Consider the following 15,872-nt stretch of genomic DNA (forward strand, 5'->3'; position numbering starts at 1 on the left):
GTTAGTTTTTGATTAATTTGTTCAATGTCCGAGGTATGATCTGTGTGTGCGTCAATCAAATCATTGTGCGCTATAATGACGTCCCCCATTTTGGATTCAATATGTTGTATTCTTTGTTCTCGATGTTTGACCACGCTAGTGATGTGTACTAAAGATGATGATAAATCATCATGCAGGGTTTGTTTGAGAGATAACAGCATGTTCTTCATGCATATCTTAGTTACTGGTTGATCTGTTGCTGGGAATGCCTCTATGACAGGGAGGTCTGTGTGTATCTGTGGAGGTGAATCACTGAGAGCCTGGTATGTATGCTGCTGCTCAGGGTCCAATCTGATTCTAGACTTGGCTGGGCTTCTTGTGGTGGGGACAGAGGGGGAGACAACTCACCAGGGTCCCCTGGGTACAATGGATATCGCAGCCTGTGGTCTTGTTGCTGGGTAGAGTAGTCCCCTTGCTGCCTGCTGTCTCTCATGTCACTGCCGCCAGCGCCATCTTGGATCCCTGCCGTGAAGGCAGGGAAGAATTGAGTCAGTTTCCCCGGCTGCCCCGGGGTTTTCCTCCTGTGGGGCATGTCTGGGGAGGTTCAGGCACCTCTGAGGTGGATCACTGTGGGGTCAGAATTCCCTGGGGTCTGTGTGAGCCGTGATCGCTCTGGCGGCTGGATGGAGTGGATGACACTACACGTCCATATGGGAACCAGCCACGCATGCACCCCCAAGGACTAGATTTAAATAAGACCCAGATAACCAAAAGTGAAAGAAAGTCAAAAAGAAGTTTTGAAGAGAAGAATCCTTTTTCAGGAAAATGTTGATGATGCAGTTTAAATCTGCTTATGCTCAAAAGTCAGGTTCTGATAAATGTTTGATATGTAGTAAGTTACATCCGAGCACATAGGAAATTCCTCTTCTGACCGCTCCAGTCAAAATATTTTTGTTAATAAAAGGGAATGTAAGTATTGGTTTGACCAATATTACTTCTAATGCCACCATATCTTTTCCAACTCTGGGAGTCACTCAACTCCCCGATTGGTGTTTTAGACTGGGGAATACTTCCCACAAGGGAAAGGGAATGTGCTCTCAGTCCATATTAAATATATCTGATCCTGGAAGGAGGGATGGAACTTCTTCTGTGAAACTCTGGCAAGTAAATGGTAGAGTCCTGAATGAAAGTTTAGAAGGGATACAAGATAATGTGGGAAAAACTATGTTTGGAAAACTTTTTATTTCACACTTGTTGTCACCCCTGAATTTCATTCTGCAATACAAAAATTGCAGATCTCCTTGGGAAACAATACCTATATCTGTTGTGGTAAGATCTGTTACCCTTGGATACCAAGTAATGTCCAGGGCTGGTGCTATGTAGCCCAATTAGTGCCAATCATGGCAGCTATAGACCAGAAGGAACACCAGGTAAAAGCCAGTACATACCCAAAACACCAACTAACTCTGAGACAGAGAAGGGAAACCAAACAAGAAAAGGTAGATCTATTCTCTACAGGGGATAAGGTTTGGTCATGGTTCCCTACCTACACGGGATGGGGAATAACACTCATGAACAAAATAAATAATTACACAAACATTATTGATGATATACTGGAGAGGAACTCTAAGGACATGGGGTTGCTAAATACTGAGACCAGAGCTATTAGAGAACAGCTGGAGATGCAAGAATTAGCTATTGAAAGCTGATAAACCAGGAATATCTCCACAGACCGGGGGTCTCTGACGGGATAAGAAAATCAATCCTTTCAGCAGCTGTGAGGTCAGTGTGATGTCAGGATTCTCTGACTCTGGATGGGGGGACATTGGAAGGAGGAGCTGTGAGGTCAGTGTGATGTCATAGGATTCTGACTCTGGATAGAGGGACATTGGGAGGAGGAGCTGTGAGGTCAGTGTGATGTCATAGGATTCTCTGACTCTGGATGGAGGAACATTGGGAGGAGAAGCTGTGAGGTCAGTGTGATGTCATATGATTCTCTGACTCTGGTTGGAGGGACATTGGGAGGAGGAGCTATGAGGTCAGTGTAATGTCATAGGATTCTTTGTCTCTGGTTGGAAGGTCATTAATAGGAGGAGCTGTGAGGTCGGTGTGATGTCATAGGATTCTCTGACTCCGGATGGAGGGACATTGTGGGGAGGGGCTGTGAGGTCAGTGTGATGTCATAGGATTCTCTGACTCTGGATGGACAGGATTCTCGGACTCCGGATGGAGGGACATTGGGGGGAGGGGCTGTGAGGTCAGTGTGATGTCATAGGATTCTCTGACTCCGGATGGAGGGACATTGGGGGGAGGGGCTGTGAGGTCAGTGTGATGTCATAGGATTCTCTGACTCTGGATGGAGGAACATTGGGGGGAGGGGCTGTGAAGTTGGTGTGATGTCATAAGATTCTCTGACTCTGGATGGAGGAACATTGGGAGGAGGAGCAGGTCGGTGTGATGTCATAGGATTCTCTGACTTCGGATGGAATGAAATTGGGAGGAGGAGCTGTGAGGTTGATTTGATGTCATAGGATTCTCTGACTCCAGATGGAGGGACATTGGGGGAGGAGGGGCTGTGAGGTCAGTGTGATGTCATAGGATTCTCTGACTCTGGATGGAGGGACATTGGGGGGAGGGGCTGTGAGGTCAGTGTGATGTCATAGGATTCTCTGACTCTGGATGGAGGGACATTAGGGGGAGGGGCTGTGAGGTCAGTGTGATGTCATAGGATTCTCTGACTCTGGATGGAGGGACATTGGGAGGAGGAGCTGTGAGGTCAGTGTGATGTCATAGGATTCTCTGACTCTGGATGGAGGGACATTGGGAGAAGCTGTGAGGTCAGTGTGATGTCATAGGATTCTCTGACTCTGGATGAAGGGACATTGGGAGGAGGAGCTGTGAGGTCAGTGTGATGTCATAGGATTCTCTGACTCTGGATGCAGGGACATTGGGGGGAGGAGCTGTGAGGTCAGTGTGATGTCATAGGATTCTCTGACTCCGGATGGAGGGACATTGGGGGGAGGAGCTGTGAGGTCAGTGTGATGTCATAGGATTCTCTGACTCTGGATGGAAGGACATTGGGAGGAGGAGCTGTGAGGTCAGTGTGATGTCATAGGATTCTCTGACTCTGGATGAAGGGACATTGGGAGGAGGAGCTGTGAGGTCAGTGTGATGTCATAGGATTCTCTGACTCTGGATGAAGGGACATTGGGAGGAGGAGCTGTGAGGTCAGTGTGATGTCATAGGATTCTCTGACTCTGGATGAAGGGACATTGGGAGGAGGAGCTGTGAGGTCAGTGTGATGTCATAGGATTCTCTGACTCTGGATGAAGGGACATTGGGAGGAGGAGCTGTGAGGTCAGTGAGGTTTCTGTACACAGAATCATTTCTCCCGGGTGCATCCCACCTCTCCTAAACCAAAAGATGAACTTGATCTTTGGGCTTTGCCAGGACACATCATATTCCTGTGATCTCAGGAGACTTTACTGATCACATTTTAGGATGAATACCTGAGACTGGGATCATTATGGAGAAATTGGTTTATTAGGACTTTCACTACAAATGACATTTTTCTCTCTTTCTTCCTCTGAATCTTATAAAATAAAGATGTACGGGGGTCAGTCACAGACAATATGTTTCTATCCTGAGTGATTTTTGTACAAGTGTCACAGTATTATCGCCGCTTCTATCGCTTTCTGCTCATCATGTCTTCTCTGCTCATTCTCAGGTAAATGTCTGCATGCAATATCCATCTGTTCATCTCCATCCATACCTCTCCACCTGTACCCATCCTCCTGTACTTCTCTCTCTGTACCTCTCCATCCGTTCTCCTCCTGTACTGTACTCCACCCACACACCTCCATGCCATGTATGACTGCTCATTGACACTGCTTTGCTATATGGGAAATGTCCCCATGCAATATCCATCCTCCTTTTTGCCTTGGTAATCAAAGAATCAATCCCTTTTATGACTTTGGCCTGTATCTGGTCTTTTCCCCTCCCATTTAAGTGTGTGTCATCAGATCCTAATTTCATCAAGTGACAAATGTTTGCCATCCCCATCTCCCTATAAATATAGTTCAGCATATGGGGAAGTGGCAGACGGGCTAGTGGTGGACACCATCTTTCTTTCATGAGTGTGTCTCATGAGTGTTGTCGCAGTTTTACCGCCCCAGGATAATGAAAACAGGACAAGGAAAGCTGTTTGAAGACACAAGACCTCAGCTCAACTCTGGAAGGATGGAAAACAAAGCAACATTTCATATTTTTTCCTATGACGTCTGATTCCCACTAATATGTTCCCTCTACTTTTCCTTCTCACAGTCTTTGTCCTCCAATTGTCCATACTTTACCCCTCATCTCCACCCCACAGCTTCTACATATCACCCTCACTCCTACCCTCTCCCTATTACTGCACCCATCACCCCCTGCAAATACTGAACCCTCATGCTGACACAAACACCAGGCAGTGAGATATGTGCGCTCATATACAGCCCGCTCCCATCTTACTTTCCTCACCTTCCTTCTCCTAATCTCTGGGGACATTTCCCCCCATCCTGGCTGGCCGGACATTTTCTAACTGCAAACCCCATATCCGTCACCCTTCTTCCTCTGGTAACAGCCGCAATCTACTCAGTTTATTTCTATCCCCCTGCTCCCAAAAACCATCCCCCAATCTCATTTGCCCTCTGGAATACCAGGTCAGGATGTAGCAAGCTCACATCTGTCCATGACCTTTTTATCTCCCATTGCTTTAACAGATTTGCCATAACTGAAACCTGGCATCAAGAATCTGACTCTGCCTCTCCCATTGTGGCCTCTTCTGCACTCACTCATCCAGACCTAGTGGCTGGAAAGGAGGTGGAGTTGGATTCCTTCTATCCCCAATGAGCACCTCCCTACCCCTCACTCTCTATCCCTCCCTTCTTTTGAGACACTATATTTGTCAAATTCTCTGCCTGGCTACCCGACTCTCTCTCCTTTGAAATACCCACTATTATTCTTGGTGACTTTACATCTCTGTCAATGTTAGCCTGGCTACAGCCGCCGACCAATCAGATGCCATCTAGCCTGAACTGTCATTGCTGCAAGGAGAGGAGAGAAGATTTCAAATCCCCGCCCCTTTCTCCCCTCTCCTAACAGTGACACTCTACATGGGATGCCTGCAGAGGTTTCCTGAACCCCTCCTGTGTGAAGTCATGCTATGCAAACCTGGGTTCATGCATGAGAAGTGGGGAAACTGCACAAGAATCGCATTCCTGTTCAAATCACATGCTAATCTTTGCGATGCAAATTGTGTCCATTAATGCAAATTGCACCGCAAAGTATCAGTTAAGGTATCGGGAGTATTTTCAAGTACAAGTACTGGGTATCGGCACCAATACTAGTATCGGTATTGGTGGATCCCTACTAAGAATATTCCCTCCCCTTGCTCACTCCTACATAACCTTTCCATCAATAATACAACTATAAGTCCCTCCCCTCACATGAGGGTACTAGGTATAATCCTGGGCTCTGTCCTATCCTTTTGGCCCCAAATCCAATCACTATCAAAAGCTTGTAGACTTCACCTCCATAACATCTCTAAAATGTGCCCCTTTTTAACCAACAAAACCACCCAGCTACTCCTTCACTCCCTTGTTCTATCTCTCCTTGACCATTGCAACTCCCTTCTCATTGGCCGACCTCTCCATAGGTTATCTGCTCTTCAGTCTATCATGGATTCTGCCGCCAGACTCCTCTACCTTACCAACCACTCAGTGTCTGCAATTCCTCTCTGCCAATCCCTCCAATGGCTTCCAATTGCCAAGCTAAATACATTTAAAAAACTAACAACACACAAAGCCATCCACAACTCTGACCCGTCCTACATCACCAATCTTGTCTCCAGGTATCACCCAAACCGTCCACTCCACTCAGGATCTCCAGCTCTCTAGCTCAATTGTCTCCTCTCATGCTCATCTCTAGGACTTTGCCTGAGCCTCTCCCATCCTCTGGAACTCCCTACCCCAGTCTGTCCGGCTATCCCCTACTTTGGCTGACATTAGGCGATCCCAGAAAACTCATCTATTTAAGGAAGCTTATCATGACTCCAAATAGATACCCCTTCCATCAGCCCATCCCCCGCAGTTATAACCTTTTGTACTGATTGTGCCACCCTATTTTTACAATTAGGGCCCTCTTAATCCTCTTGTTTTGATTGTATTGTAGCTGTACTGTCTCTCTTTATATTGTAAAGCACTGCGCACTGGTGCTATATAATGCCTAAATAATAATAATAAACACATACATATTCCTAAATAAACCCCCCCATCCCCCCACTAATAAAAGTGGTGTAATCTGATAGTATAGACTGATGAGGTGAGAAAGTGACACCTCTCCACAATGAGGAGAATGTTCCGGCCCCGGAAGTGGGGGAATGGTCTGCCCCTGAAGGGGTTAATCTGGGTTCCCACACTATATATGTGTGTATCATCATCTGCTGGAGATAAAAGACGTCACAGTGACTATGGAGGAAGAGGATGGGCATGACGGGGGGTTACTGGGTGTAAATAGGAAATAACATCTTATTACCTCCTCTGCTGCCACTTCCACCAATGTCTCCACTCTACTTCATACCACATGGAACTTCCTGTCTGTACATGACATCACTTCCTGTCTTCCATAGATACTTCCTTTCTGGGTAGAAGTGGTAGTGTGACCCCGGCCTTGTGCTGGGTGTGTATGGACTGTAGATCCTTATAGATGGGTCATCTCCACTTGCATCAAGGGGGACAGAAATATATTACTGCCTAGTCCAGTCTTTCTCAGCCAGGGTTCCTCCAAAGATTTCTAGGAGTTCCTTGAGGAATTAACAATTTCTTTCTCAGTAATAAGTGACATCAATAAACGTTAAGGGGGGGCGGTCTTCCTGATGATGAAGATTAAGTATGTCCTTCTCCTACTGCCCACTAATATAAGCGGGTCCTTCTACTGACCATTGATATAAGAGGGTCTCTCTCCTACTGACCCCTGATATAAGGGGGTCTCTCTCCTACTGACCACTGATATAAGGGGGTCTCTCTCCTACTGACCACTGATATAAGGGGGTCCTTCTACTGACCACTGATATAAGGGGGTCCTCCTACTGACCACTGATATAAGGGGGTCCTCCTACTGACCACTGATATAAGGGGGTCCTCCTACTGACCACTGATATAAGGGGGTCTCTCTCCTACTGATCACTGATATAAAGGGGTCCTTCTACTGACCACTGATATAAGGGGGTCTCTCTCCTACTGACCCCTGATATAAGGGGGTCCTTCTCCTACTGACCACTAATATAAGCGGGTCCTTCTACTGACCCCTGATATAAGGGGGTCTCTCTCCTACTGACCCCTGATATAAGGGGGTCCTTTTCCTACTGACCACTAATATAAGCGGGTCCTTCTACTGACCCCTGATATAAGGGGGTCTCTCCTACTGATCACTGATATAAGGGGGTCCTTCTCCTACTGACCACTAATATAAGCGGGTCATTCTACTGACCCCTGATATAAGGGGGTCTCTCTCCTACTGACCACTGATATAAGGGGGTCCTTCTACTGATCACTGATATAAGGGGTCCTTCTCCTACTGACCACTGATATAAGGGGGTCTCTCTCCTACTGACCACTGATATAAGGGGGTCTCTCTCCTACTGATCACTGATATAAGGGGGTCCTTCTCCTACTGACTACTGATATAAGGGGGTCTCTCTCCTACTGACCACTGATATAAGGGGGTCTCTCTCCTACTGACCACTGATATATGGGGGTCTCTCTCCTACTGACCACTGATATAAGGGGGTCTCTCTCCTACTGACCACTGATAGAAGTTGATACTTCCACTAACCTGTGTAACTAACCTGGCCAGTGAGGAGGGAGTTGCAGTAATCAAGGTGGGATATAACCAAGGTGTGGATAAGTTGTTTTGTGGTATCGTTATTCAGGGGCAAATTCCAACAAGGTTGAGGCTGCAGTGATTGGATGTGGGGGCTGAAGGTAGGGTTGCCACCTCATCCCTTTAAAACCAAAGACATTAAGTACACAGGTTCTGAGGCTAATTTAATGCAGATAAGGCACCAAGTGAGTTTAATTACCACCTTAATCAGCCACAGAATCTGTGTAATTAATGTGTTTGGTTTTAAAAGGGATGAGGTGGCAACCCTAGCTGAAGGAGAGGTCAGCCTAGGATTATGCCTAGCACCCTGGCATATGGGGAGGGACCAATGGTTGAGCTGTTGATCTTAATGGTAAAGTCATGGGGACAAGGTGCTTTGGGGGGGTGGGGGGAAGCTCCCCCTACCTCAAAGCACCCCATGCTGAGGGCATGTGGCCTAGTATGGTTCAAGAGGGGGGCGCTCGCTTGTCCCCCCCTTTTCTGACCTGCTGGGCCGCATGCTCGGATAAGGGTCTGGAAAGGATTGTGGGGGAACCCCAAGCTATTTGTTTTTAAATTTTGTCAGTTATCAGTGGGAATCCCGCTGACAACTGAAACAATAATGCATGCTTTTCACTACTAAAATACCTCATGACTTGAAAAAATAAATCCTGCAGTATTTTAGTGGCCTTTTTTAGTGAATTTACTATTTTTCTGGGCATTTTGGAAGGTCTCCTGAGTTCTCTTTTAAAAACGCTTCTAAAACACAAAGGTGCATAAACGCAGCTAAAACACGGTATGCAAAAGCGGCTAAACTGATGGTTTTTAAGCTTCATTTTCCAGCAGTCAGCTTCCATCATTCAGAAGAGTTTTCCAAATGCCCCGTGTACATGAGCCCTTATAGCAAGTAGGTTGAGAGAGTGAGCGAGGAACAGGTCATTGACAGAGGCAAGTTGGTTGGAGACGGCATTCCACAGGGCACATAGAAGGGGAGCCGTGTCCTGGAAGGATGGGAAATGAGATAAGAGATTGAGGGTTACAGCTGGTGCCAGAGAAGGGACACTGCTGGTACTGTGGGTGGGAGTGTGAAAGTGGAGGGCCAGGGTTTAGGGCAAAGTTAGTAGTAGGGTGAGGGGAGAGCAGGATTTATTCATGGGCAGATACCACAGTGATTTGGAGGCAGTGACATTATCTGGGCTCAGAAAGAGCAGGAGATGAGAAGTGCTGTAATATGGAGAGGGCAGAAGTGAGGGTGATATGTGCAGGTTGTGGGGAGGAGAGAGGACATCACAGCAAAAAGGACAGTTAGTAAGAGCATGTTGGAGGGTGAGGAGAAGAGATAGGAGAGAGAAGACCATCTACAGACAACTTAGGGTGCAGCACTAATGTCTGTACTTGCCTTAGCACAAAGACTGGCCATCTTGTACCCCTCACCAGCCTGTACCCCATCAACTTGGCTGAATACCTATTTAGTTCAGTAAATATCTGACCCCCCAAAAAGCCAAATTCTGTACAGACATGGGTTTAGTCCAAACCCAGAGCTCATTCCAAATACTCCGTTTATTGATCCCTTATTGGTGACAAATGGGAGAAGGTTCTCCTTATGTCAGTGGTAAGTAGAATGACCCACTTTTATCAGTGGTCAGTAGGAGAAGGACCCCCTTATATCAGTGATCAGTAGGAGAATGACTCCCTTATATCAGTGGTCAGTAGGAGAATGACTCCCTTATATCAGTGGTCAGTAGGAGAATGACTCCCTTATATCAGTGGTCAGTAGGAGTAGGACCCCCTTATGTCAGTGGTCAGTAGGAGAATGACTCCCTTATGTCAGTGGTCAGTAGGAGAATGACTCCCTTATGTCAGTGGTCAGTAGGAGAATGACTCCCTTATATCAGTGGTCAGTAGGAGAAGGACCCCCCTTATATCAGTGGTCAGTAGGAGAAGGACCTCCTTATATCAGTGGTCAGTAGAAGGACCCCCTTATATCAGTGGTCAGTAGAAGGACCCCCTTATATCAGTGGTCAGTAGAAGGACCCCCTTATATCAGTGGTCAGTAGAGGGACCCCCTTATATCAGTGGTCAGTAGGAGAGGGACCCCCTTATATCAGTGGTCAGTAGAAGGACCCCCTTATATCAATGGTCAGTAGAAGGACCCCCTTATATCAGTGGTCAGTAGAAGGACCCCCTTATATCAGTGGTCAGTAGGAGAGGGACCCCCTTATATCAGTGGTCAGTAGAAGGACCCCCTTATATCAGTGGTCAGTAGGAGAGGGACCCCCTTATATCAGTGGTCAGTAGGAAAAGGACCCCCTTATTTCAGTGGTCAGTAGAAGGACCCCCTTATATCAGTGATCAGTAGGAGAAAGACTCCTTTATATCAGCAGTCAGTAGGAGAAGGACCCCCTTATATCAGTGGTCAGTAGAAGGACGCCATTATATCAGTGGTCAGTAGGAGAAGGACCCCCTTATATCAGTGGTCAGTAGAAGGACCCCCTTATATCAGTGGTCAGTAGAAGGACCCCCTTATATTAGTGGTCAGTAGGAGAAGGACCCCCTTATATCATTGGTCAGTAGGAGAATGACCCCCTTATATCAGTGGTCAGTAGGACGCCATTATATCAGTGGTCAGTAGGAGAAGGACCCCCTTATATCAGTGGTCAGTAGAAGGACACCCTTATATCAGTGGTCAGTAGGAGGACCCCTTATATCAGTGGTCAGTAGAAGGACCCCCTTATATCAGTGGTCAGTAGGAGAAGGACCCCCTTATATCATTGGTCAGTAGGAGAATGACCCCCTTATATCAGTGGTCAGTAGGACGCCATTATATCAGTGGTCAGTAGGAGAAGGACCCCCTTATATCAGTGGTCAGTAGAAGGACACCCTTATATCAGTGGTCAGTAGAAGGACCCCCTTATATCAGTGGTCAGTAGGACCCCCTTATATCAGTGGTCAGTAGGAAAAGGACCTCCTTATATCAGTGGTCAGTAGGAGAAATACTCCCTTATATCAGTTGTCAGTAGGAGAAGGACCCCCTTATATCAGTGGTCAGTAGAAGGACCCCCTTATATCAGTGGTCAGTAGAAGGACCCCCTTATATCAGTGGTCAGTAGAATGACCCCCTTATATCAGTGGTCAGTAGAAGGACCTCCTTATATCAGTGGTCAGTAGGAAAAGGACCCCTTATATCAGCGGTCAGTAGGAGAAGGACATTCTTAATACTTCATCAGTGTGAAGACTACCCCCTTACAGATCATTGATGTCAGATGTTACTGAGAGACAGAAATTGTTCTTTTCTCAAGGAACCCCTAGAAACCTTTGGAGGAACCCTGGCTGAGAAAAGCTGGACTAGGCAGTCATATATTTCTGTCCCCCTTGGTGGGAGTGGAGGTGACCCCTCTATAAGGATCTACAGTCCATACACACCCAGCACAAGGCCGGGGTCACACTACCAGATGATTCTCGGGGCTGCAGTTGATCTGAGCTCCACAAGGTGGGGATCTCACTTCTACCCAGACAGGAAGTCTCTATGGAAGACAGACAGGAAGTGATGTCAGGTACAGGCAGGAAGTGATACCTGGCACAGACAGGAAGTGATGTCAGGCACAGACAGGAAGTAGAGAGGAGACGTTGGTGGAAGTGGCAGCAGAAGAGGTAATATGTTATATTCTATTTACACCCAGTAACCTCTTCCTCCATCGTCACGTCCGTCCTCTTCCTCCATCGTCACGTCCGTCCTCTTCCTCCATAGTCACGTCCGTCCTCTTCCTCCATAGTCACGTCTGTCCTCTACCTCCATCGTCACGTCCGTCCTCTTCCTCCATAGTCAAGTCCGTCCTCTTCCTCCATAGTCACGTCCGTCCTCTTCCTCCATGGTCACGTCCGTCCTCTTCCTCCATGGTCATGTCCGTCCTCTTCCTCCATGGTCATGTCTGTCCTCTTCCTCCATAGTCACTGTGACGTCTTTTATCTCCAGCAGATGATGATACACACATACATAGTGTGGGAACCCAGATTAACCCCTTCAGGGGCAGACCATTCCCCCACTTCCGGGGCCGGAACATTCTCCTCATTGTGGAGAAGTGTCACCTTCTCACCTCATCAGTCTATACTAATGGATTATATGACACTTATTAGTGGCGGGGGATGGGGGGATATTTAGAGGGATTGGAATATCTGTGTCTTTGTTTAGAGTCAAATAGGATAAAGAGGGAAAAATGTCATCTGATTGCCTCTCGGGGGTCAGGAAGGAAGTTTTTCCCCTGCAGGAGCAGATCGGATCGTGCTTTGCTGGGTTTTTGCCTTCTGGTGGATCAGCTGTGGGTGTCGGATTATAACTTTTATTTATGGTTGAACTGGATGGACTTTTGTCTTTTTTCAGTCAGACTAACTATGGAACTATGTAGTGAATGTCCTAATGAATCAATTATTCCAGAATGATCCCAGTCTCAGATAAAATGTGATCAATAAAGTCTCCGGAGTACATGGAGATCACAGGAATATGATGTGTCCTGGCAAAGCCCAAAGACAAAGTTCATCTTTCATGTTTAGGAAAGGTGGGACACACCCAGGAGACAAAATTCTGTGTACAGAAACCTCACAGAGCGCCCCCCAAAGCTCCTCCTACCAATGTCCTTCCAACCAGAGTCCGAGAATCCTATGACATCACACTGACCTCACAGCTCCCCCTCCCAATGTCCCTCCATCCAGAGTCAGAGAGTCCTATGACATCACACTGACCTCACAGCTCCTCCTCCCAATGTCCCTCCATCCAGAGTCAGAGAATCCTATGACATCACACTGACCTCACAGCTCCTCCTCCCAATGTCCCTCCATCAAGAGTCAGAGAATCCTATGACATCACACTGACCCCACAGCTCCTCCTCTCACTGTCCTTCCATACAGAGTCAGAGAATCCTATGACATCACACTGACCTCACAGCTCCTCCTCCCAATGTCCCTCCATCCAGAGCCAGAGAATCCTATGACATCACACTGACCTCGCAGCTCCTCCTCCCAATGTCCCTCCGTCCAGTGTCAGAGAATCCTATGACATCACACCGACCTCACAGCTCCTCCTCCCAATGTCCCTCCATCCAGAGTCAGAGAATCCTATGACATCACACCGACCTCACAGTTCCTCCAACCATTGTCCTCCATCCAGAGTCAGAGAATCCTATGACATCACACTGACCTCACAGTTCCTCCAACCATTGTCCTCCATCCAGCTATTTGTTCTTTTTTTGCAGTGCTCTTAGGATGTGGGCGGATCATTTACATACTCACAACCAAAGCAGAACTGTTGCTCTTGAATGTAATATAATGATGTCAGAATTCCTTATACCTCAGCCTGAAGTGGGGCTTCACTAAAACAGACCTGACCAGAAAGGTGAGGAGGATTCTGGGAATATCATTTGATTTTACTATTCATGTTATTTGTAACATCTGACAGGAGAGGTGAGCGGTGCCGGGAATTCTGGGACATTCTCCAGTAACAGACAAGGGATGTGTCTGGATGGTGACTGTATCATTGTGTGTGTCAGGTTCCTATAAGGTGTCAGGGTGTCACTGTCTATTTCTCCATGGAGGAGTGGGAGTATTTAGAAGGACACAAGGATCTCTACAAGGACGTCATGATGGACAATCAGCCGCCCCTCACATCACCGGGTAAGAGGAGACTTTATTGTAAAGGAGAGAGCAGTACGGAGGATCCACCTAGATCCCCCATCATCTGATAAACACATAGAAACAATGGATTCAGTCAGTGTGTGTGTTTCCTACAGATGGATCCAGTCATGGGAACCCACCAGAGAGATGTCCCCGTCCTCTGTATTCCCGCGATTCCACACAGGAAGGTCACACCATCCCTCACCATCATCAGGTAGATGAGGAACAATCACTGATAGTATCATTAGGATCTGTACATTATCTGCATTGTTACCATTGATGGCATTTTTATTATATATTCAGAGTGGAAACCTGAGAGATCCTAAAGTTGAGGTTAAAGAAGAGATAAAAGAGGAGGAGGATGAGGATGGGGGGATGGAGGAGTCAGAGATTCTAAAGGAACACAAAGATCTGTACCAGGACACCATGGTGGAGTCATCCAGCTACAGGAACCCACCAGAGAGATGTCCCCGTCCTCTGTATTCCTGGGATTCCACACAGGAAGATCACAACTATGCAGAACATCATCAGGTAGATGTGTATAAATCATAACTGTTAGTGATTGTTCCTCAAGGGTGTTTGTTACATTGAATTTGTTTTTGAATGTTTAGAGTGGAATCCTCGGGGATGATAATATTGATGGTAAAGAAGAGTATAAAGAGGAGGATGAGGAGTATGGAGTGATGGAGGAGTTTTCAGAAGGACACAAGGATATGATGGAGCCACCTAATACCAGGAACCCACCAGAGAGATATCCCCGTCCTCTGTATTCCCGGGATTCCACACAGGAAGGTCACACCATTCCTCACCATCAGGTAGATGAGGAACAATCACTGATAGTATCATTAGGATCTGTACATTATCTGCATTGTTACCATTGATGTCATTTTTATTATATATTCAGAGTGGAAACCTGAGAGATCCTAAAGTTGAGGTTAAAGAAGAGATAAAAGAGGAGGAGGATGAGGATGGGGGGATGGAGGAGTCAGAGCTTCTAAAAGAACACAAAGATCTGTACCAGGACACCATGGTGGAGTCATCCAGCTACAGGAACCCACCAGAGAGATGTCGCCGTCCTCTGTATTCCCGGGATTCCACACAGGAAGGTCACACCATCCCTCACTATTACAAGGTTGGTGGGATGAAGCATCTAGAATATGGACTTGTAAAGATGATGTGTGGAGTTTTTTATGTGACCTTATATTTTACAGATGATATTTTCTCCCATTTTCTTGATTTAGAGTGGAGATCCAATCGATATAGAATTTGAGGTGAAAGCAGAAGAAGAAGAGGCGTATGTGAGGGATGATCAGCAGTCTATGGAGGAGGATGGAATAACGGGGACATTTATAGAGGAGGACACTCCTACAGAGATCAGCACAGGTGGGTCATGAACACTAAATCCATTCCTCCACCCATACTGCTCACTGATTGGTCCAGAGTAGGGCGGGGACTGGGTGATATCAGCCTGTAATCCCCTGGTCACTTTCCTGAGCTGTGTTCCCCGTCCTGTATTCCTGGATTTCTCTCGGATAATCTTCCTTCTCTGTGCTGCAGACACAATTTATGTCTCTAGACTGGATTTATGGAGGTTCTGGGGTTCAGCTGGCAGGAAAATGTTCATTTTCACTGTAAACATTACTAGACCTAGGCACCTGGACATGTTCTTTTGATCTTATTCCTCATGGAGGTGACATAGCAATTCTCCCAGTATTTGTCACTTGTCCGGGTGGAGGGATATGTCTGTAGTGTCTCAGACCCAAGTCACTGAGTGCAGTCTCAGGAGATGGGAGGCAGCAGTGTGGGACCTACATAGTTACATAGTTAGTCTGGCTGAAAAAAGACATTCCATCTAGTTGTACCATTAAAAATAAAAGTTATAATCCGACACCCACAGCTGATCCACCAGAAGGCAAAAACCCAGCAAAGCGCGATCCAATCTGCTCCTGCAGGAGAAAAAATTCCTTCTTGACCCCCCGAGAGGCAATCGGAAATTCCCTGGATCAACTTTCCCTATAACTGGATATAACATTTATATTCTGTGTATCCAAGAAAGAATCCAGGACTTTCCTACAGCAATCCCCCCCTTATGTATTATACATGGAGATCATATCCCCCCCTTATGTATTATACATGGTGATCATATCCCCCCCTTATGTATTATACATGGAGATCATATCCCCCCTTATGTATTATACATGGAGATCATATCCCCCCTTATGTATTAAACACGGAGATCATATCCCCCCCTTATGTATTATACATGGAGATCATATCCCCCCTTATGTATTATACATGGAGGTCATATCCCCCCTTATGTATTATACATG

At 46.6% G+C, this 15,872-nt stretch overlaps 2 protein-coding genes across 2 annotated transcripts in view; both read left to right on the forward strand.

Moving 5' to 3' along the window:
• Window positions 1-15,872, forward strand: part of LOC149443548 (uncharacterized) — a 99,575-nt gene that overhangs the window by 58,507 nt on the left and 25,196 nt on the right. The gene's annotated exons all lie outside the window — the stretch shown is intronic.
• On the forward strand, window positions 11,486-15,241 carry LOC149443550 (uncharacterized). The gene is made up of 7 exons (XM_089655563.1): window positions 11,486-11,529; window positions 13,125-13,542; window positions 13,659-13,756; window positions 13,846-14,073; window positions 14,154-14,357; window positions 14,447-14,674; window positions 15,233-15,241. Exons 2-7 carry the CDS (start codon window positions 13,458-13,460, stop codon window positions 15,239-15,241), a joined length of 852 nt encoding a protein of 283 aa, XP_089511689.1. The 5' UTR covers window positions 11,486-11,529; window positions 13,125-13,457.

This window comes from Staurois parvus, unplaced genomic scaffold (genome assembly GCF_062004578.1).
Source record: "Staurois parvus isolate SC_StPar_1 unplaced genomic scaffold, SC_StPar_1.0 ptg000849l, whole genome shotgun sequence".
Classification (NCBI taxonomy): domain Eukaryota; kingdom Metazoa; phylum Chordata; class Amphibia; order Anura; family Ranidae; genus Staurois; species Staurois parvus.

Coding starts and splice junctions, on each gene's coding strand:
- LOC149443550 (XM_089655563.1), top strand. CDS start 13,458: ATGGAGGAGTGGGAGTATTTAGAAGGACACAAGGATCTCTACAAGGAC. Junction 13,757..13,845: donor CCATCCCTCACCATCATCAG/GTAGATGAGGAA, acceptor TTATATATTCAG/AGTGGAAACCTGAGAGATCC. Junction 14,074..14,153: donor ACTATGCAGAACATCATCAG/GTAGATGTGTAT, acceptor TTGAATGTTTAG/AGTGGAATCCTCGGGGATGA.